The following is a 20,886-nucleotide window of genomic DNA, read 5'->3' on the forward strand; positions in this document are numbered from 1 at the left end:
CAAGGAAAATGTATGTAGGGAAAGAGGAGAACCGCCACACCGCATCAACGTTGTTCCGCCGTGCCACAGCGGAACCCGGGCGATCGACAACGGAAGTGGCCCAAGGACGGCGCGGATGCGGTGTTATGGAGGAGGCTTTCACTTCAACTTGTTTTTGGTCCTTCCTGGTCCTGTTTAAAGAAGCCTTCCGGCTAACTGTGTGGTGGTATGATTGATATATTCCGAGTCGACTCGAGTCTCTGAGCTCTGAACATTTCGTTTGCTGACAATCCACTCGCTACGAAGATTCCCGGCGCGACCGGCAACCCCCTGTTTCCCCAGCTCTCCTGTGTGCGGCAAACGCCTCCGATCTGCTCATTGTCGAACTCTGGACGGCCAATGAAACATCGACGCCACGACAACGCCGGGATATGGTTGTGTGACGTGGTCCGTCCGATCGCAAACCCCTGAGGTGACCTCCGCGTGGCATGCGAGTCCGTACCTTGAACCCCACCCCCCGATTCATCCTGTATTGTCTGTTCGCGAGGGAGACCCCTCTGTGATCCCGGGGAAGTGACCCCACACGAAACGTCCGAGTAAGGAGCAAACAACCCTCTTGCGACCATGTCGTCGATGCGAGGTTTGGTCCAGTTCATTGCGGACTTGCGCAATGCGCGGGCGCGGGAACTGGAGGAGAAGCGTGTTAATAAAGAGCTGGCCAACATTCGCCAGAAGTTTAAGTCCGGCAACCTGAACGGTTACCAGAAGAAGAAGTACGTGTGCAAGCTGCTCTATGTTTATATCCAGGGCTACGACGTCGACTTTGGACACTTGGAGGCTGTCAATCTCATCTCCTCGAATAAATACTCCGAGAAGCAGATAGGCTACCTGGCTGTCACACTATTTCTGCACGAAGAGCACGAACTTCTCCACCTGGTTGTGAACAGTATTCGGAAGGATTTGCTGGATAACAACGAGTTGTTTAATTGTCTGGCGCTGCACGCAGTGGCCAATGTGGGTGGCCGAGAGCTTGGAGAGGCCCTGGCATCCGAAGTGCACCGTCTTTTGATCTCACCGTGAGTGATTGATTCTTGATCGGTTCCTCAGCCGAACCTCGGCTCTGACATTGATATAGGACCTCAAAAGCTTTCGTCAAGAAAAAGGCCGCTCTCACCCTGCTTCGTCTGTACCGCAAATACCCGGGCATTGTTCGGAATGAATGGGCCGAGAGAATCATTTCCATTATGGATGACCCCGACATGGGTGTCACACTCTCAGTAACCTCACTTGTCATGGCACTTGCCCAAGATATGCCGAACGAGTATAGGGGCAGTTATGTCAAGGCCGCACAGCGGCTGAAGCGGATCGTGGTCGACAACGATATCGCCCCAGACTATCTTTACTATCGTGTGCCGTGCCCATGGATCCAAGTCAAATTTCTGCGTTTGTTGCAGTATTATCCACCATCAGGTATTGTTCTCATCTTTGGTTAGGGCTTGCTCCCATTCTTACTCCCATTCTAGAGGATAGCCACGTTCGTCAGATCATCCGAGAGTCCCTGGCCCAAATTATGCAAGCTGCAATGGAGACGCCTAAGAACGTTCAGCAGAATAATGCTCAAAACGCCATTCTCTTCGAAGCCATCAACCTCCTTATCCACCTTGACTCTGAGCACTCTCTCATGATGCAGATTTCTGCCCGCCTGGGTAAGTATATCCAGTCACGCGAAACAAACGTTCGCTATCTGGGCCTGGATGCATTGACCCATTTCGCTGCCCGGGCGGAAACTCTCGACCCTATCAAAAAACACCAGAACATTATTTTGGGCTCTCTCCGAGACCGAGATATCAGCGTCCGCCGGAAGGGATTGGACCTTTTGTACAGCATGTGTGATACTACCAACGCCGGCCCAATTGTCAACGAACTCCTCCGCTACCTCCAGACAGCTGACTATGCCATTCGGGAGGAAATGGTACTGAAGGTTGCTATCTTGACCGAAAAATATGCTACCGATGCCCAGTGGTATATCGATATGACCCTCAAGCTCCTGTCTCTCGCGGGTGATCATGTCAATGATGAAGTGTGGCAACGAGTTATTCAGATTGTGACAAACAATGAAGAATTACAGGCTTATGCAGCCCACACGCTTCTCGGCTATCTCAAGACTGATTGCCACGAGAGTTTGGTGAAGATTGGCTGTTATGTACTGGGTGAATACGGTCATCTGATTGCTGATAACCCCGGTTCAAGTCCGATTGAACAGTTCTTGGCCTTACAAGCCAAGATGTTCAGCGGAACAGACAACGCGAGAGCCATGATTCTGTCATCCTTTGTCAAGTTTGTCAATCTATTCCCTGAGATCAAGCCTCAGCTGTTGCAGATCTTCCGCCTGTACAGCCACTCTCCCGATTCTGAGCTGCAGCAACGAGCCTTTGAATACCTTTCCCTGGCAACTCTCCCTACTGACGATCTTCTCCGGACTGTCTGCGATGAGATGCCGCCATTCTCAGAGCGCGCTTCTATTCTTTTGTCCCGACTGCACCAGAAGACCGCCGGCACTAGCGAGAGGAAGACATGGGTTGTTGGCGGCAAAGCTGCAAATGCTGACAAACAAGAGGTTCTCATGGCCCAAAACACCGGTCTCAAGCGTACATTCACCACGATCGTTCATGGCAACCGTACTGGATCGAATGGAACGCCTGCCAGTGCTACCAGTGCCTCCGGTGACTTGGCTGGTCTGGATTTCAGTGGACCACCAGCACCTGCCCCAAACCTTGCCAGCGCAGCACACTTGACACCCGAGTGGGATATTGGCTACAATCGACTCTACTTTGCTCATGAAGGCGTACTTTTCGAAGACGCGCAAATCCAGGTTGGAATGCGTTCGGAATATCGTGGCCACATGGGTGTTGTCAAGCTCTACATCTCCAATAAGTCGACCTACGCCATCAACTCCTTGACTACTACCGTCGATAACCCCGCTTCTCCAAACCTGAAGATCGATACCAAGAATCTTCCCGATTCAAGTGTTAGCCCCGCCTCCCAGACTCAACAGACCCTGTTCTGTGCCGCACATGGCCCCTTCTCCGATGCCCCCACTATTCGTATTTCCTATCTGGCTGGTGCTCTTCAAGCCTACACTCTCCAGCTTCCGGTCCTGATGCACCGGTACATGGAGCCATCCTCGCTGTCTGCCGAGGACTTCTTCAAGCGCTGGCGCCAGATTGGCGGTCCTCCACTGGAGGCCCAGAAGACCTTTGGGTTGAGTGGGAAGAACAAGGTCATTAATGAGGCATACACCCGCAAGACCGTCGAACGGTTTGGGTGGAAGATCCTGGATGGCGTGGATCCGAACTCGAAGAATATGGTTGGATGCGGCGTGTTCCAGTTTGAGAAGGGCAAGACAGGCTGTCTGTTGCGGCTGGAGCCCAACTATGAGAAGTCGGTAAGTCTACACGTGTCCACCCTGAATTCTTTTGCGCTCTTCTTGGGAGATCCAACTAATTGGGACTATAGATGTACCGCGTTACTATTCGTGCTACACAGGATGGTGTGCCGCAGGGATTGGCCCAGCAAATGGAACAGAAGCTGGGCCAGGGAACCACGGCAGGTGGACTCGAGTAAACAAGGCATCTTCAAACGCGATGGGAGGGTCTGCATGTATATCTCCGGTAGCTTTCTATTAGCCAACTATCACTGAGCGTTCGATTTCGGATGTCTCGTGTATTCTTGTATAATCTTGGACTGCTACAAGGGTGCCTCGATGATGATACAAAGTAGAAAACCAGCACCCGGCGGTCCATTCGAATGGACCTTTTCATCTATGCATGTGCTCATTTTCACAATCCTCCCCCAGCCAAGAGGCTAGCTTGTTTTCGACCTTCACGCTCCGTATGCAACAATTCATAACTCGTAAAGAAAAGTTCACCGCACACAAATTTCCCAGTCTCCAATCTCAAAGGATCTTGGCTTCCGCCTTGGGGGGCCGATCGCCAAAGATCGTCGTTCCAACGCGTACCTGGTCACTGCCCAGTGCAATCGCCCCCTCAAAATCCGAGCTCATCCCCATACTCAACTCCAGCTCTGCATCTGCCCCTGTCAGCCCCAGCTCAGACACAATGCGATCGCGCGTCTCGCGCAGACACACGAAATCCTCATTCTCCGTCTCCGCCGTCGTCGCCTTAGACCGCGCAATTGCCCCAATTGTCATGACGCCCTGCAGTTTGAGCAGCGGACACTTCTCCCGAATGAACCGCGCCAGCCCCGGCGCCGCGCTGGGCTCAATTCCGGCCTTGTTGTCCTCCCCGGATGTGTTGACCTGCACGTAGATGCGCAGCCGCAGGTCTGTCTCGCCTGATGCCTGCCGCGCGGTGTCTTCTTCGGCATCGGGGGCACGCTCGCTGCGCCCTTTGTTGAGCAGGGTAGCTTTTTTCTCCGAGTCCACGGACTCGACGGCCCAGAGCCCGCGCACGTCGCGTGCCAGCGTCACGCACTTGTTCGACTGCAGGCCACCGATGAAGTGCCACTTGATGCTGGGGGGTAGCAGCCGCGATTTCTCGAGGAGCTCTTGCAGGTAGTTCTCCCCGAAGTGGTGCTGTGAGGTCGGGGGTTGGTGCAGGGCGTGGATATCGGAGGCGGGCTTGAGTTTGGAGACGGCGACGAGACGGACAGGTTTGGCGGGGGTCGGGGAGTGAGTAACAGCCGTGGTGACGCGCGCGCTCACCGCGGCGAGGTTGGCGAGGAGGGTTGCGGTGCGCGCGGGGGTGGCGGCCATGTTGGGCGTTGAGTCGGTAGTTGATGGGGTGGTCATGGCAAGTGGAGGGGCTCTTCTCTTGAGACCTGGTGGAAGTAGGCCTTGGATAATTGATTGAGTGCGAAGAAGGGTGTAGAAGCAACAGACGACGTGTGGAGGAGCCCCCTGCCGTCACCAATGGAGTGCTAATTGGGGAATTTGATGACTAGACTCGAGCTGCCCGGTTGATAAGTGTCGATAACAGCCTCAGGCATCATTCTCCGCGGGAAAAAATAGGTCACCTGACCTGTCAAGCTCCAGAAGGTTTCAAGGCTGCTCCGCCTAAAACGATTAGCTCTTTTCTAGGAAACCTAGACCGATGAGCACGGTGCTCATAGTCATCATGCTGCCATTGTGTATCGCTTCACTTTGCTTCTGTTGATTGATCTCTTGGCCATTTTGCGCCTCATGTCTCAATTCCTCCCACGCATGAAAGCATCAGATAAGCCCACGTGATACGTCAAGTATCACGTGCACCAATCAAGCCACTCCGGGCCCAGCCACGCTTGCACGTCCTCCGCCACATATCCAGCCCCCATGTTCTTCACGGCCGTTTGCGTCCGGGTAGGATCGACATGATCTCATCTCTCCTGGATCGGGCCATGCGACGCTAGGAATGGTGCAACCGCAATCCACTAACCCCCCAACCTCTAACTAGGTGACTGGCCAGCGCCCGCCGTAGCACGAATCGCTCCACTCCGGCGCCAACTGACTCTCGACCAGTCCGGCTCCTGGCGGCAGCTCAGACAGAGGATGGTCCAATCAACGTTGTACAGGGTCGGGAAAGAAACCCTGGCGAAGCGCCCGGCTCTCCGCGGGGCCCCTAAAGTTCGTCTCAGCCCTGACGACGCGCTATCGCTCTTTGATCCGAGTTGACGCCTGAGAGTTTCAACCGGTTTGTTGCAGCTTATCCTTCTTTACCTTCTATATACGCCTATTGTTAGACCCCTGTCTGTTTTCCTCACCACATGACGAATCAGCTTTTCCTTTTTTGTCTTTCCTGCTTCTTCTTTTTTTTGGTGTTCTATTGTCGTTCGACCTACAGCCAAGACAATAAATCGGTTTTTGTTACCTCACATGAGCCCCAGTTGACCAGTGACAAGGGGGGCGCTCGCCAAGATGAGCTGCCCAGTGACTTGTCTCAATTCCTCCTGGTGGGTGTAGGCTGGTCAAGTGCACTGTCCCCAAGACAGAAGAGCGGTACGCGGTCTATTCTCGGCCTGCCAGGCGTCTGTAATACTACCTCTTCCCCGGTGGTCTGTGGTTCTCATTGGCGAATATGTAACCCGGTTCGACGCGCCAGACGGATGAGGCTAGTCACCCAAGGCAGTCAGCAGTGACTAGGATCCTGGTACTCCGTAGCTACGTTTTGGTTCACCTGGTTGTCCTCCATCGTCCGGCTTGTCCTCCCCGGGGACCTGCGTAGGGCAGGTATTAATATCCGCTCGCCATCCCAAGTGGCTGCGACAGATCAAATCAATTTCTTTGACGTCAGACCCGGGGATTGACCATGGTTCTTTCATGACTCTAGCAATTCACTCGTTACTCTTCTTGTTCGCTATGACTATAGGCTGACCCCTCAGCTCTAACTTTCCTTCCGTCACGATAGATCTAGAACACAAAGTGCTCCTCCTGCAGGGTAGCAGCTCGCTGACCTCGTTTTTTTTTTTTCACTCTGTTCCTGCCTCCTTTTTTCTACTCAGCTGGCCTGAACCTCCTTTTCTACTCCATCTCTGCTGTCCACTTTCCACGCTATCGTGCCTCCTTTGGTCCCTGACAGGCCGATCGTGATCCGGCACTTCCGCTGAGCATACTCTGGGCGTGGAATAAGCTCCTTGGCTCTCCCCACCTCTTCGTCTCTTTTCTATACCTTATATCGCCAATCTACTACACTCACCACTACCAAATCTATTCTCAATTGGCCCTTTTCCAACACCTTGAAGGTTACGATAGACGCCTCACAACTTGGACACCGACGCAGTTCAGTTTTCTTCCAGTGCTCTCTCCACATATCTCCACTGTTCGTCACGACTAGTGACAGCCAAGCGGGCCGATAAGACGAGCTCCAAGGATCGGCATCAAATTCCGTGAACTACTGAACTTGCAAATTCTTCATAATGTGTCGCCAATACTTCACCCTATACGAGTGGTGCCATTGCGAGGAAGACGCCGGGCAAAGCGTCTGCTCTGGCCAGCGGCGCAACAGCTGCCCCGGCATCAGCATTGAGACCGTCCATATGCACTGTTTCTGCGATTCACACGCTACCCGTGGCTTCAAGACAGAGAAGAAGACTCGGAAAGAAGAAGAGAAGATTCGCCGCCGCTCTCAAGAATCTCTTGATGAGAAGGTCTCGCTGGGCCGCCGATGGTATCAATGGTATCAATGGCGGAGTCTGCGATCGCGGTAGACCTCCGTTTCTTCTTTGTTTCTTTGTGATTTATTTGGATTTTTTTTTATTTTCTCATGTTCATGTTCTTTTTTCAGCTTTGGTGTCTCGGCTGAATTCGGATTTTTCGGTGAATTTAATGGATGGGGGAGGTGTTTCAGAGGCGTTCATACTTGTGGTTCCTGGATGGGCTGGGCTCAACACTGTTCGGTCCTTATATGGGGTTATGCATTTCATGTCTTCCATTTCTCTCCCTTTTTTTATTTTTTATTTTTATTGTTAGACTGCCAGGTGTCTCTATATAGCATAAGGAGATGCAAAAATGGACTGATATTAGAAGTTAAATCATTCGACATTTCGACGCCAGCGGGGAAGTATGTAGAGGGCGGGAATGCCTAGTGTTTGGAAGGGCGATCGGATCGACTGGCCCCTTGCCCCATGAAGAACCAGGATCACAACCCAGGGACACATGCAATCCAATCCCGCGCTCCTTTCTTTCTTTCTTCTCCCTCCCACACTTCAGGAAATCCACCGGGAACTGCAGAGTGACAATCATTTTGATTGATATTTCTCCACTTTCTCATGCGTTCACTTTCCCTGGTCCTTATGGTATTATGGACCCCTCCAAACCCCCTCAGGATGATCCGCCTCCGCGACCCATTGATAACAGCCAAAACAACCCAGCCCAAGTGGCCTCGCAATGTGATTTATCAGACTCTTTGAACCAGTTATCTTTGGCAAACGCAGTCGCGACCCCTCTACCGCAGTCTCCGTCCCTTTTAACCCCCCACGACACCTCGTCGCGTTCCTCCGTCGCCAGCGTGACAGCGTCCCAGCGGAAACCCAGCGCGAGTTCCCTACACGATGAACACCGCAAGTCGATCCCTGCACTCCATAAACGTCCCTCGGCTGCATCTTTGCGATCCGTATCTCAGCCAACGGGCCCATCTGGCCCTACTTCCCCTCGTGCTGGCTCGTCGCGTCGTTCTTCTGCTAACTACGTGGGGCCCTCAACAGCAGTCACGTCGCCCACGATGTCATCCCACCGGCTGTCTTTAACCTCGCTGGAAATGCAGGGTCCCACGGCAGCTACTGTCGCCACGGATCACTTTCAAAAGGAGCTTGCTTTGCATCAGGTTGTTGATCTCAAACCCAAAACGGTCGTCCTGGTCCATGACGCTTGCTATGGCCATCGCTTCTCGCGTCCGCGGACCTCGAAGTTAACTCTTGGCTCAATCGTGGAGAGACCTGAGCGCATTCGGGCCTGTGTTTTGGGAATATCTGCCGCTTACGTTCGCCTGGGTCGACGATATGCAGGAGAACGGTTTGCGCCACACCATCCCGATCTAGATTGGCAGTTACTGCCCCCACCATTCCTTATTCGCAAGACGTCACGATCTTTACCGATTTTGGATGGTGCTGTGACCAATGTTCATGGAACTCAGTGGATGGCGGATCTAAAAACCATGTGCGATGTTGCGGAGTCGCGTCTTGTATTTACAGGGAAAGAGTTGGTTCGACCAAGCACCGAAGGCAAAGACGGCCCGGCACTTCACTCTGGCGATCTCTACCTGTGCTCCGAGTCTCTGGAGGCGCTCCAGGGCGCACTAGGTGGAGTCTGCGATGGTATTGATGCTGTCCTTGGTCCTGGTCCCACATCGCGCGCATTCGTTTGCATTCGGCCTCCTGGTCACCATTGTTCGTCAGATTTCCCATCCGGCTTTTGTTGGCTCAACAACGTCCATGTCGGTATCTCCTATGCAGCAATGCACTACGATTTGACACATGCTGCGATTCTGGATTTCGATCTCCACCACGGCGATGGGTCACAGGAGATTGCGTGGGACCACAATTACAAGGCGTCCAACGCGCCACGCAACGCTGCGCCTTACAAGAAGACGGCCATTGGATACTACAGTTTGCATGACGTTAAGTCATACCCCTGTGAGGGAGGTGACCCTGACAAAGTGCGCAACGCCAGTGTTTGCATTGACGGAGCACATGGCCAATCAATCTGGAACGTTCATCTAGAGAATTGGAGGACTGAGGCTGATTTCTGGAAATTGTATGAGACCAAGTACATCGCCTTGATCAACAAAGCTCGCGACTTCCTCCGCGCTCACACTCAAAAATTGACCGAGACCTTCGGCGGTCCAACTCCCAAGGCTGCGATTTTCATCTCTGCAGGATTCGATGCAAGCGAATGGGAAAGTGAGGGTATGCAACGACATGGGGCCAATGTGCCAACCGAGTTTTACGCCCGGTTCACAGCGGATGTCGTGCGCATGTCCCAGGAAGAAGGCCTCGGCGTTGATGGACGTGTGATTAGTGTTCTTGAAGGAGGTTATAGCGATCGGGCTCTGACCAGCGGTGTGCTCAGCCATCTAGCAGGATTGGCTGATATTGTCGCCCCAGCCAACGAACCGGCTGATAACACTATTACTCCCGAGATGACCAACCGACTGGATCTGCCAACTAATACCAACAAGAGTGAATATGACCCTGAGTGGTGGTCTCCAGCCATGCTCACGGAGTTAGAAGCTCTCGTCTCCACACCACAGAAATACGAGAAGTCCACGCCGTCTTTCCTCGCTTCTACGACATCTTTCAAGGCGAAAGTGGTCATTCCCCCGCGTGATCGCAAGCCCTCTAGTTCCACCATTGGCACAGAACTACCTCTGCCGGAAGTGGATTGGGCAACTGCAGCATATGTGCTGTCTAGGATTCTAATCCCCGACGAGACTCGTCAAACAATGAGCTGCCGACCAGAGGATCTCAACGCTGAGGCTTCTCGCCAACGGCGTGACCGCCAGGTGGCTTTGAACGGTGGCATCAATCCTGCAATCCTTCCTCCACCTCCGCCACCGCCTCCAGAGGAGAAACGCCAGCTTCGAGTCAGAAAGGCTAAATCCCCGACGCCTTACTCGCCGCGCCCTGCTACTCCCCGCCAACAGGCTATGCGGAAGAATCGTCGAACAACGATTGATGGGAATGACCTTCCGGATCCCTCGACAGACTTGTCTTCGGCAGACTTGTCTCCATCTGTGGGTGCCAGTCGCAGAAAAAGCACTAGTGCAACAGAGCCTATCAGTATGGGTGGCTTGAATTCTGCTATTGATCAGGCTAAACCTGCGGCAACACCTGTGAAATCTGCTGGTACGCGCAAGACTAGTGGTCCAAGGCAGGGGACACCGAAACGTTCTGCAAGCCCAAGAAAGGCCCCGCCAGTCCCAAAACTTCCATCCGGGTACCTGCCATCCAAACTTTCTGACGAAGTTACTGTCCCAGCGAATGATGTGGAGAACCTCTCAGCTGGTCTTCGCAAAATCAAATTGGTTGTGCCATCGCCCGAAGAGCAAGCTGCTCGGGAGAAAAAAGCTGCAGAAGAGCGCAAGGCAGCTTCGAAGGCACCAAAGCCACCGAAATCTCCACGATCTTCCAGAAAAGCCAGTGGTTCTAAAATTGCCCGTGGGAAAGCTGCGATTTGTTCTGAGGTTACACCTAGCAGCTCTCCTCCCCCTTTACCGATGCCTCCCTCGGACTTGGCTACCAGTGATCTCATAAAGCAAGAGAAGCCGAGTTCTAATTTCGGAGTAGCATCTGACACACCTACTGCCTCCTCTCCTTGGGATTCTGCCGCGGAAACAGTCGATTCGAGCCTTATGGACATCAGTCTACAATCCTCCAAACCCTTTGAATGGCCTGCTCCCTCAGTGCCCGCCTCTGCTTTCCAGCAGACCCCAATGTCTGGCACCAACTCATCACCCCCTTTGACGCCAAATCTCCCTCAAAATCCCCATCTGTCAACCCATTCTTCTAACATCTACTCGCCCCCAACTTCAACTTCCCAGACTAAACAGGGTCTTCCCGTCCTCACATCCAGCAGCCCCATCCCCTTTTCTACCCCTGAAAACCACACGACCCCCCAACACTATCCGGAAAACCGGCCTCACCCCTCATCTACACAACCTCAATCGTATGATGGACAATTCTTCCCCCAGCAGAAACAGTAATATGCATCTGATGGGCGGGTTATGCGTACCAAATGTTCTATCTTGTATGTCGCTTGATGTATTTTTCAAGGATAATAGGATAATACAGGCGTCATGGATGGGCTTGGTTCTCTATTGTCATACTGCATGCATATGTTCTCAGTTGTTGGTCTCCATCCTCTACTTCATATACCCCTTGTGTATCGGACGGTTTCTTGATTCCTTTTCTTTCCTATGATTTTGGTGGGCCTGGGATGCGGCATTGTCTATTTTGTTTTATCTTTCATCCATGGCTTACTTTTTGTTTTGATTCCCAATCAGACTTCTGAACAATACACAATACGAAATTTGATAGTATCAGTTGGTTACCTAAGCGGAACTCTACGTGAATAAGGTGGTTTGAAGATACACGTAGACAGAACGTAGCATTTGAAGGGGTCTCCTTAACAGTGCCATAATCTACCTTCGGAATATCAAAATAGCTTGGATGGTCTAGTGGGCACGTAAGCGCTGTCCAATATAATTGTTGCGAATGAACCATGTCTTACTCTCACCTATAATAGTACATTTTGATTTGCACTTAGGATACACCCAAGTATTTCCACTGCTCAGGCTTGTTATTCTTTCTATCCTTGAGAGAAAAATTGCCTTTGGTAATGGCAATGATATCTAGTAATGTATGTGCAACTGTGATACCTTTTTGCACCCAAAAAAATCAGCTTCCCAGATGCTCATTCATAGTCTTTTCTAGGGTAAATTTTTGAAGAGAAAATTTGTAATCATTCATAATCTATGGTCAATGATATCTATTTGCATAAAGAGCTTTGGTTCTCTTTATGCCATCATAAAAGAAGCAAAATACAAGCTGCATACAAACAGGTCAGTCACCACATCAGAAATGGATTATAGGCCAGACAGTATAACTCACTCATCATACAGAACATGGAAATCAACCCTCTTCCCACTCTCCGCACTACTTCCACGGCAAAATTCACTGACGGCTGCGCCACCGCAGTGTACGCGGGAAGATCAGGATCGCTGTTACTATCATCAAGCTCCTTCTCCACGCTCTTGCTGATCATCCCAGTGAGGCTCGTATTCGCTGCCTTTTGGAGCATGCCTTCTTTGTGGGCTTGTTGGATGGCTGCCCACCATACAGATGCCATCTCCTTGTACCCCGTGTCATCCGGATGTGTGTCATCTACAAGCTGGCTAGATTTAATGAAGCTGCTCATCTCCGCAAGCACCAGGCGCTCCCCCTTTGCTCGTCGAAGCGCTGCTAGAACCCGTAGCTGCTCGCTGATCTCCCAAACTAGTCGTGGCTGCTTCTTGTTGGGGAGTAGTGTGGACAAGATGATGGTTGTGCCTGGAATTTCGTCGTATAGTTTGGTTAGAAGCCGGCCCATGCGCATGCCAGCTGTGCCTGGCTCATGTTTTTGGAGGGCGTCATTGGTGCCGGCACTGGTGGGGGTTGTTAGGTTTGATATGGGAGAAGATGAGATTTCGAGAGACGACGTACTTGATTAGAATCAGATTTGGTTGATGCGGGATGATTTTCTCGGCTTTCTCATATAGTTGATCTATTCGGTAGCCAAAATGGCCCTCGTGTTGCTGCGATAGACAGATAATGATTAGATTGTGATGGATATCTCTTGTTGAGGATCCGAGTGCCATACGTTGTCGTGCATAGTTCCATTCTTCAAGCTCCCAATCATGTCTACCTGCCAGCCAGCATATCGAAGTTGCTGTCGTATCCATTTCCGATATCCATTGTGATCGGTGGACTTCCATCCGAGGGTGATCGAAGCTCCCAATGGTAAAATGCGAAGAAGAAAGGTGCTGTTGTCGCGAGGTTGCAGTTCCGCACGGCTTTGCTCGATCTCTGACAGCGCATGTCTGGAAACAAGACTATCAGGCAGCGGCTCAGCCACTACGAATACCAGGACCAGTGCCAGCCATAAGAGACAAGCCCGGACAACCCAGTGACTGGGTGTCAAGTGCCTCATGGCTATCGGCACCAGTTCATCAGTGCCAAAAAATGAATGAAGAGCAGATGAAGGGGATTTAAGGCCTTACCATTTACAACTTAAGTCCGACTCAAATCCGCTCCCTCAAACTTTCTTCGTGGAAAATTCGTCTGCCTGAGACCAGCAGATCGTTTCACCCAATGGCCGGGTTCCTAAAAGCAAGAATGCTAGAAATTTTATCCTTTCCAAGAGCACTAATAATTGCTCTATATGTGTCCAGAATCTTCCTTTTTGTTTTTGTTTTCAATTAGCTATTTTGATGTTGCACTGGTCTTAGGGGCTATGATCTGATCAAGCCTCAGAAGCACGTTAGCATGGGCGAGCCATGGTTGCGACAGAGCCTCGATTTATTGGTGCACCGGGCGGCGCTAGGCTGCTAACGAGATTAGTTAGTTGTGCGGCATCGTTGTCGGGACGATTGTCTCCAGATGGTGTTTATTGGCCTTAATACTGGGCTTTTTGCGCCTGCAATAATATGCATGTCCGTGCAGAACAGTCCAGAAGCTGACAAAAAGGATCTAGGCCACTAATAATACACTGGGGCTTGATTGGCGAATGTAACGTTTTGATGGCATTTGGATCTTGCTGATTCGGGCTAATCGGGTGATCAGGTCCTGACGGTGATGTTGCCTTTCAAGGGATCTCTTTGTGATCCGGCCTGATATGCCTCAGGAAAATTATAGCATAAATTAATAAATTGAACTTCCTAGTTGTATGAGTTGATTTGGGCATTATCAGAGGACAAGGTGAGCGGAGAGATTCCGCTTCGTCCTTGAGTCGCTCCACGTTATTTCTAATCACGGGAGTCTATCTCGTCATCTGTGCATTTCACCTGATTACAACGACCGATTGGTTTAAAAATCATTATTTTGATCTCACCAACGCTCTCAAATATTGTCTATCACGGATTTTCCAATAACCGCCCGTATGGCTGTCCAATTGGGGGAGATCCATAGAGCCTCGACCGCCGACGGCTGGCACGGCGTCATTCCGAGCGAACGGTTCCCCGCTGAGAAGGGTCGCTATCATTTGTATATCGGCCTCTTCTGCCCTTTCGCGCATCGTGCCAACTTCGTTCGCCACCTCAAAGGCCTTTCCGACTTTATTGATGTCAGCATTGTGAAGCCATACCCTAAAGGCGATGAGAAGGGTTGGCCCGGGTGGTGCTTCCCCACCTCCGATGACGAATATCCCGGCGCGACTGTAGACCATCTCTTTGGTGAAGACTATCTACACAAGATCTACTTCCGAGCAGACCCGGAATATCAGGGGCGATACTCGGTGCCTCTATTGTGGGATAAGAAGACCGGAACAATCGTTTGCAATGTACACTTGGCCGCGATCCCTGACCTTGTTGCTTATATACTGACTAGGGAATGTAGGAAAGCACAGAACTTCTTCGGTGGCTTCCCACAGCATTTAATGAGCTTTTACCACCGTCGCTGGCTTTAATTGATCTCTACCCGTTAGACCTCCGTGAAAAAATTGACGCGATCAGCCTATGGATGCAATCAGATGTCAATCTAGGCGTCTACAAGGCGGGGTTCGCACCTTCGCAAGAGGTTTATGATAAGAATGTTGTCCCCGTATTTCGAGCGCTCAATAAGCTCGAGTGCTTGATTGCGCAGAATGGTGGCCCCTTTGTTCTGGGATCAAAGATGACGGAGTTGGATATTCGCCTTTATGCGACCTTGATTCGATTTGACACAGTCTATGTCCAACATTTCAAATGCAATCTAGGAACGATTCGGCATGACTACCCCGTCCTGAACAATTGGTTAAAAGGAATGTACTGGGATGTGGAGGCGGCGAGGGCGTCGACTAATTTCAAACACATCAAGGAAAACGTATGGATTTATTCTTGTGCGTCGTGATTTAGTTCAAAGATAACTAATCATTCGCAGTATACAAAGAGTCATTGGGACATCAACCCAAAAGCGATCACGCCCATGGGACCCTTCCCAGATGTCGAAGAAGGTGTCCAACGCGACTGGAGTAAGGTAACGGTTGGCGGGGTGAAACACCCGGCTGTCCTGGAATATGAAACGACAATTTCTGGAATTTAGGCTATCCTCGAACAGAAAGGTTTTTTGAATTCGGATGTTATGTTGTCGTGGCCAAATTTGTGTCCCGAGCCCGATATGAGTTGGTCGTATGTCCGTATTTGCAATATTACGTATTGAGTGATCGTTCGCTGCGTGAGGAATATACTCTACTATAACTCTTTTAACGCTTTTCCCCGTGATTCACAGAGCCTATCAAGTAGACTGGAGTCAAGCTCGCACTTATATTGATATTGCTTGGTATCTAGCTGAAGGAATTACTCTACTGATTGGCGGTTTTGTTGGGTGGATTCCGGAAAGGTGGAGTCTAGAGCCATTCGATATCTTGGACCATTCTCATCAGATTTGGCAGTCTCGCTATTTTCGCTAGAGGGATTAATATACATGCACTAGGTTATTGTTATGGGTATATAAAATGAGTTTTCTTTGATCAAGGAGATCAAGGAAAAGGTATCATTTTGAAGAGGGAAATCCCCGAGAAGATATTAGACAGCGGAATGTATGCAATTTTTGAAAATGACTGCCTATTAGAGATAATGGAAGCAGTATTATTTATTATATCCTCAACTGTTCGTATATCGATTTATTTTTCCAAATAATCGTGTATCATGGGAATTAATTTGATGGCACTCAAGAAGAGGCTCGAGCTCACCTTCAAGCTCTAATTAGATGGCCCAGTAGTATAGCTGTTTGAATATTCCACAGCCTCATCGTACTGCTCAGGCTCCAGACGACGCAAATAACCGCCTTGTAGCAGGGTTTTCACGTTATCGTATGCTAAAAACTGGGTGCCCATACCCGGCTGCTCAAACCACGGCGCAATAGGCCCCAGTCCAACATCGAAGCTTTTGGTTACCTCATAGACATGATAATTGAAGGGATAATCGCCGTCATAGGTGATTAAGTTGCTAGGCGGCAACGAGCGTTGAATATAGGGCGAACCCAGTGGTGCCAGGAATGAGCCGTACTCGGAGCCAAAGCGATCAACCTTCTGACCGACAGACAGGGTGGCATTTCCTAAGATTGGGGCGTCTTTGGTATCAACAACGAAGCCGTTGGAAGGAGGGTATTCGTATGATGCGCTAGAATTGATAGATCCGGCCCATTTCTCGAGGAAGTCAACAGGGCAGAGAGAACCAAATCGTGCGTATGTGCGCAATTCATTGTTAAGGGGGAACTTCTTCGGCGCTTTCACGGGGCCTAAACGTGAGTCGCCGCAGACATAGCTGTCATTTTGGGAGACGATTCCAGCGCAAGGATTTGGGTAACAATAGTCGGCAAATTGGAACTGAGTTTTCGAGTTTTAGAATTGGCATTATTGAAGAGCAGTTGTAGAGCTTACCTCCGAGGCTTCCCGGGCTTTATTATGGGGTAATGCAGTAGAGGAAGTTGCTAGTGCACCGAGCACTACTAAAGGCGTGAAAAAGTGCATTGTAGATAGGGTCGCGACTCCCCGTTTATGATTGGGATGTGTTGATTGATTTTTTTTTGGTAAAAACACGCCTTCCAGCAGACTTTATAATTTTCTCGTATCGATGAGCTTCTCCAGCTACAAATTTTTATTACGCACCAGTTTCCACAGAGTTGCATTCATAGCGTGATAATCATGGAGCTGAATGATGAAGTGGATCCAGTTATCCGCAGGTTGGGGAGGAGGGAGCGTGTTGGAACGAAAGAAGCCAATTAAAACGCCATCCCGCTCTTGGCAACAGATTTAGATCGGACTAGGGTCATTCTGCAAGAATTTTGTGGATATTCCAGTTCAGCTAGCCGATCATACGCCCCAAAAACAGTTCTGTTATTCACTTCAAGCTGAAAAACATGATATCACTAGAAAACCAAGAGTCTTGGAAGGTAGGGTTCCCTCCAAGACCCCTCACAACTCAAATCCCGATTGTCTTTTCTAATTTGTACGATTTTCATCAATACAATTTTATTTTACAATGTGAAGCAATGGCGGGAGGCTATGTTAATATTCCAATTAAAATTGGCGTCTCCTTTAATTTCAAAAGTGAGCTGCCGACTTTTAACCCCAACCTCATGTTGCTGTCAGATTATGTGATTGCAGCTGACCCAATGCTTTAGGTTAATCTTGGACATTTAAATTGTAACCAGGCCTGTTGCGAACTTGTCAATCACCCAATTCAGTGGCCTATTTTAAGATATTGCTACAGCATGTCATATACCCATTACCCAGTCTGTGCCAGATGCCTCACATTACAAGATCTATCTTATTTCACGCTTATCTCAAGCAAAGTCGACTTCCAAGAATCTTCGCAGCCTCTCATTTTTTCTCATAACATCGGCCAAGTTGGATGGTCCCTTAGCTTCCAAAAAATGAGCTAATGCATGATCGTAAATAGTGCAGTGGGGAAGCGGCCTCGGGCAGAACAAGGGTCTTGCCTCGGTAACCGGGGTTCATTTTAGCTGTCACCAAAGATGCTCCAAATTCTTCGCTAGCGGTATCGACTCGAGCTATTTCGTAAACTGTGATCCCGATAATGTTCAGCTCACAATCCACATGCTTGATATAGAATAATTATTTACCTTCCAATAAATCGGAAGTCGACATTAATACACGACCCTAGAACTGGCATTTCAGGTATACAAACATCAAGTAAGATAAAAGCATCACGTAAGCATTTGCGGAAAAGGAAAGTGAAAGCTGGCCATCAGCAATAAGGGCTGGTAGTACCTAGCTGTATCGAAGGGTATAGAAGTTGTCGCTAGTAATAGCAGAATCTATTAGATTAGACGGTGATTGGACTAGGAGAAGAGATCCAGTCTTAGTAAATACTGAACCAGGGCGCTCAGCGGCAAGCCTGGGAATGCAGGCAGGATGATATAGCCTCAACAAACCAGCATACAAACCACCACACACCACAATGGAGGAAGCCTCCCCTATAGAAAGCAGAAGCAGATAGAGCAAGGAGAGTGTAAGAGTTGATATTTCTCCCTATTGGAGATCTGAAGCTATATCCTGTAAGGACTGTGTACTGGAAAGATATCCTCCAATTAGAGATCCCCCTTTGTAGGCCATTTCCCCACTACAATACGTAGATAGCGTTTAAGCTTAATCAAAATATCCACCAACCTACCTTTTTTCCTCATATGTAGAGCACTTCCCATGTAGTCCATGCAGACTTTTGGGTTTGCCAGCTAGATATTCTATAAGAGTATAGTCCAGTCCTACCTTGTCTATCTCATTGCCAGCAATTATATATTCGAACACTTGAAGAGCAAGTATTTCAAACGTTTCTAGAAAATTTAAGATTGGCGTATTCACTACGAATCAGATAATTGATGCTGTTCTCCATTTGAGTACCTCGAATGAGCCAAACAGTGCTACTGTCAGAGAAAAAATGCGGGGAAATAGATGGCGCACCCATGAAGAATCCTCTTTCCTATAAGGGTGCCCAATCTTGCATTTGCGACCGCCCCTTGCAAACATCGCTAGCATTGATTCCGGCTCGAAGATTTCTCATTTGATCCTGAAAGAAAAAACTTTCATTGAATAGCTTGATCTTCGGAAACCAAGAAGTATTAACTTGATACACAAAATAAAATTCATAACCCAATCTTCTTTAATTAGAAGGATATGTCTAAAAATCTAATTTTCTTTTCTTTGAAGATCGCTTTATAAGCTCGTACACTCATCTCTTTCGGCATATTGCAGCTATTGCACTTTTCCTCTCGAATCAACAGGCCAGATTTCCTCAATAATGCCCTTACGGTGAGCAAGGTAGACGTCGTGCAGGTTGACTGTGGGGTCAATGTGACTTGGGATCATCTCAACACGATCGCCAACAGAAAGTGCCGGTGTTCCCTCTTCCCACATGAGCGAGCCATGCTCGTCGCCAAGAACGCCATAGGTATATCTCGAATCCTTGCACTCTGCAAGACCACTGTCTGTGGTCAATGACTTGAGTCCAGTGTCAATCGTAACGGCGCGCGGTCCTTGTTGAGAAATGACAGTTGACAGGAGGGTAAGACTGTTGGAATAGAAAGTTCCCACTGCATTTCGGTAATCGGTATCCATGAAGATAAACGACCCTGGCTGAAGTTCAGTAACGCCAGGGACAGTGGCGCAAAACTCGGCGGTTCCAGTTCCACCGGTGGTGACTACTTCCATATTGAAGCCTTCTTTGCGGAATGCCTCCGCGGTGCTCGTCAGGATTCGCATGGATTCTAGACATTGGCTCTTGCGGTCTTCATAGCTGTGTAGATGCTGCAGATGACCCTCATAGCCTTGAACACCAATCAGATTCAGGTGCTTCAGTCCACCAACATGCCGTGCTAACGCCAGTGCCGGCTCGCCAGGTTTCACACCTGTGCGATGAAGACCAACATCGACATCAATCAGGGTTGTAATCGGGTCTGTGATGCCCGATTTCGCCAAAGCATCGTTAATTGCCGAGGCGCCGACCTCACTGTCAACCACAATCCGAATCTTTGGGTATTTGCGGAACAGCTCTACCAGTCTCTTGACCTTGGCAGGTCCGACAATCTCACAGGTAATGAGCAGATCCTCGAATCCAGCAGCGGCAATGACCTCGGCCTCGCTAACCTTGGCCACGCAACCTCCCTTGGCGCCAGCCTTTGCGAGTTTTCCGGCAAGAATGGCGCTCTTTGTTGTCTTGAGATGCGGGCGAATGTTGAGTCCCGTTGGCAGCAGCTTGTCCATCAGCTTCTTGATGTTCACCTCCATGAGATCAAGATCTACAATCATGGAAGGCGTATCAAGGTCCTCGACCCGGTCACCGACATTGGGAGGCTCCATAGTGCTTTCACGTCTCGCGCGAGTGGGAATATCAGGTCAGAACCTCTTGTGTAGGAGAGAAGGGGTGAATGTCGCAAAAGTGCGGGCAGGTCCGGCGGCCTGGCCATTACTTATACACCAGACGCAAGGGGCACCGTGACATGCAAAGCTCCCAAGACCCCATGTTGTATTCAGTTGTGAATCCCACTTTACCCCTCGGTCACGTTCCGCCTTCTGATTTGTGCATGGCGCGCGCTCCCGCGGTACAAGTGGTGCACCCCCGCGTTGTAAGTGGGATGGCTCCATCGGCCCGGTTTCTCGGCGCCGCTCAACCCCCGTGGGGGTCGCTTAGAGAGAAGGACGCATTATACCGCGCTTGGAAAAGAAAGGGTGCGAATGGATGTTCGCTGGAAAATGATCCAGAAATCAATTTGTAATGATATAAATTTATGTTCTTGCGCAGATAAAAAAACGACGGCCCTCCGAGAATTATTGTAGTAAACGATATGGCCTCATATGCAACCTGATGTCAATTTTTAAGCAACGCCCTTTCCATCCGATTTTTCTTTCACATTTAATTTCGATCGATCAAGGCCAAGAGCAGATCTCGTGCAAATTTGGGAGACTCGTCTAGGATCTCTCGGTCAATCACTGCACTCAGCATAAAAGTGCGAGCTTTTCCTGGGCGCTTTTGCGCTAGCCAGGAAGATACAGACTGCCGCAACTCATGATAGTTGGTGCGTGGAGGGTCCGAGTATAGTTCTCTGATTACCAGAGCAAAGGCATCTTTCTGAGACACCAGGGGAAAGCACTCCTCGAACTTCGTTTTCGCTTTGTCTTTGAGTCCATTGATCATCAAGTAATCGCTCTCAGCATACATCCGAAGG

At 49.8% G+C, this 20,886-nt stretch overlaps 9 protein-coding genes across 9 annotated transcripts; 4 read left to right on the plus strand and 5 right to left on the minus strand.

Moving 5' to 3' along the window:
• Positions 1 to 603: 603 nt before the first annotated feature.
• On the plus strand, positions 604 to 3,603 carry N7462_008636 (AP-2 complex subunit alpha; the record flags this gene model as incomplete). Its single annotated transcript, XM_057080351.1, has 4 exons — positions 604 to 1,055; positions 1,115 to 1,422; positions 1,473 to 3,424; positions 3,496 to 3,603. The coding sequence occupies 4 exons, from the start codon at positions 604 to 606 to the stop codon at positions 3,601 to 3,603; spliced, it is 2,820 nt and encodes a 939-aa protein (XP_056930679.1).
• Positions 3,604 to 3,934: 331 nt separating this feature from the next.
• On the minus strand, positions 3,935 to 4,753 carry N7462_008637 (YggS family pyridoxal phosphate enzyme; the record flags this gene model as incomplete). Its single annotated transcript, XM_057080352.1, has 1 exon — positions 3,935 to 4,753. The coding sequence occupies one exon, from the start codon at positions 4,751 to 4,753 to the stop codon at positions 3,935 to 3,937; it is 819 nt and encodes a 272-aa protein (XP_056930680.1).
• A 2,135-nt stretch (positions 4,754 to 6,888) lies between these two features.
• Positions 6,889 to 7,179, plus strand: N7462_008638 (uncharacterized protein; the record flags this gene model as incomplete). The annotated part of the gene is made up of 1 exon (XM_057080353.1): positions 6,889 to 7,179. One exon carries the CDS (start codon positions 6,889 to 6,891, stop codon positions 7,177 to 7,179), a length of 291 nt encoding a protein of 96 aa, XP_056930681.1.
• Positions 7,180 to 7,772: 593 nt separating this feature from the next.
• Positions 7,773 to 11,171, plus strand: N7462_008639 (histone deacetylase hosB; the record flags this gene model as incomplete). Its single annotated transcript, XM_057080354.1, has 1 exon — positions 7,773 to 11,171. The coding sequence occupies one exon, from the start codon at positions 7,773 to 7,775 to the stop codon at positions 11,169 to 11,171; it is 3,399 nt and encodes a 1,132-aa protein (XP_056930682.1).
• An 863-nt stretch (positions 11,172 to 12,034) lies between these two features.
• On the minus strand, positions 12,035 to 13,156 carry N7462_008640 (putative esterase; the record flags this gene model as incomplete). The annotated part of the gene is made up of 3 exons (XM_057080355.1): positions 12,035 to 12,611; positions 12,670 to 12,761; positions 12,827 to 13,156. 3 exons carry the CDS (start codon positions 13,154 to 13,156, stop codon positions 12,035 to 12,037), a joined length of 999 nt encoding a protein of 332 aa, XP_056930683.1.
• Positions 13,157 to 14,104: 948 nt separating this feature from the next.
• Positions 14,105 to 15,243, plus strand: N7462_008641 (putative cell wall organization protein/glutathione transferase (Gto3); the record flags this gene model as incomplete). The annotated part of the gene is made up of 3 exons (XM_057080356.1): positions 14,105 to 14,503; positions 14,560 to 15,024; positions 15,082 to 15,243. 3 exons carry the CDS (start codon positions 14,105 to 14,107, stop codon positions 15,241 to 15,243), a joined length of 1,026 nt encoding a protein of 341 aa, XP_056930684.1.
• A 658-nt stretch (positions 15,244 to 15,901) lies between these two features.
• On the minus strand, positions 15,902 to 16,672 carry N7462_008642 (TNT domain-containing protein; the record flags this gene model as incomplete). Its single annotated transcript, XM_057080357.1, has 2 exons — positions 15,902 to 16,528; positions 16,583 to 16,672. The coding sequence occupies 2 exons, from the start codon at positions 16,670 to 16,672 to the stop codon at positions 15,902 to 15,904; spliced, it is 717 nt and encodes a 238-aa protein (XP_056930685.1).
• A 2,244-nt stretch (positions 16,673 to 18,916) lies between these two features.
• On the minus strand, positions 18,917 to 20,020 carry N7462_008643 (DSD1 family PLP-dependent enzyme; the record flags this gene model as incomplete). The annotated part of the gene is made up of 1 exon (XM_057080358.1): positions 18,917 to 20,020. The coding sequence occupies one exon, from the start codon at positions 20,018 to 20,020 to the stop codon at positions 18,917 to 18,919; it is 1,104 nt and encodes a 367-aa protein (XP_056930686.1).
• Positions 20,021 to 20,573: 553 nt separating this feature from the next.
• N7462_008644 (uncharacterized protein) lies at positions 20,574 to 20,879 on the minus strand (the record flags this gene model as incomplete). Its single annotated transcript, XM_057080359.1, has 1 exon — positions 20,574 to 20,879. One exon carries the CDS (start codon positions 20,877 to 20,879, stop codon positions 20,574 to 20,576), a length of 306 nt encoding a protein of 101 aa, XP_056930687.1.
• Between the last annotated feature and the right edge of the window lie 7 nt (positions 20,880 to 20,886).

The sequence above is a fragment of the Penicillium macrosclerotiorum genome (assembly GCF_028827735.1).
Source record: "Penicillium macrosclerotiorum strain IBT 26536 chromosome Unknown utg000008l_segment0_segment0, whole genome shotgun sequence".
Classification (NCBI taxonomy): domain Eukaryota; kingdom Fungi; phylum Ascomycota; class Eurotiomycetes; order Eurotiales; family Aspergillaceae; genus Penicillium; species Penicillium macrosclerotiorum.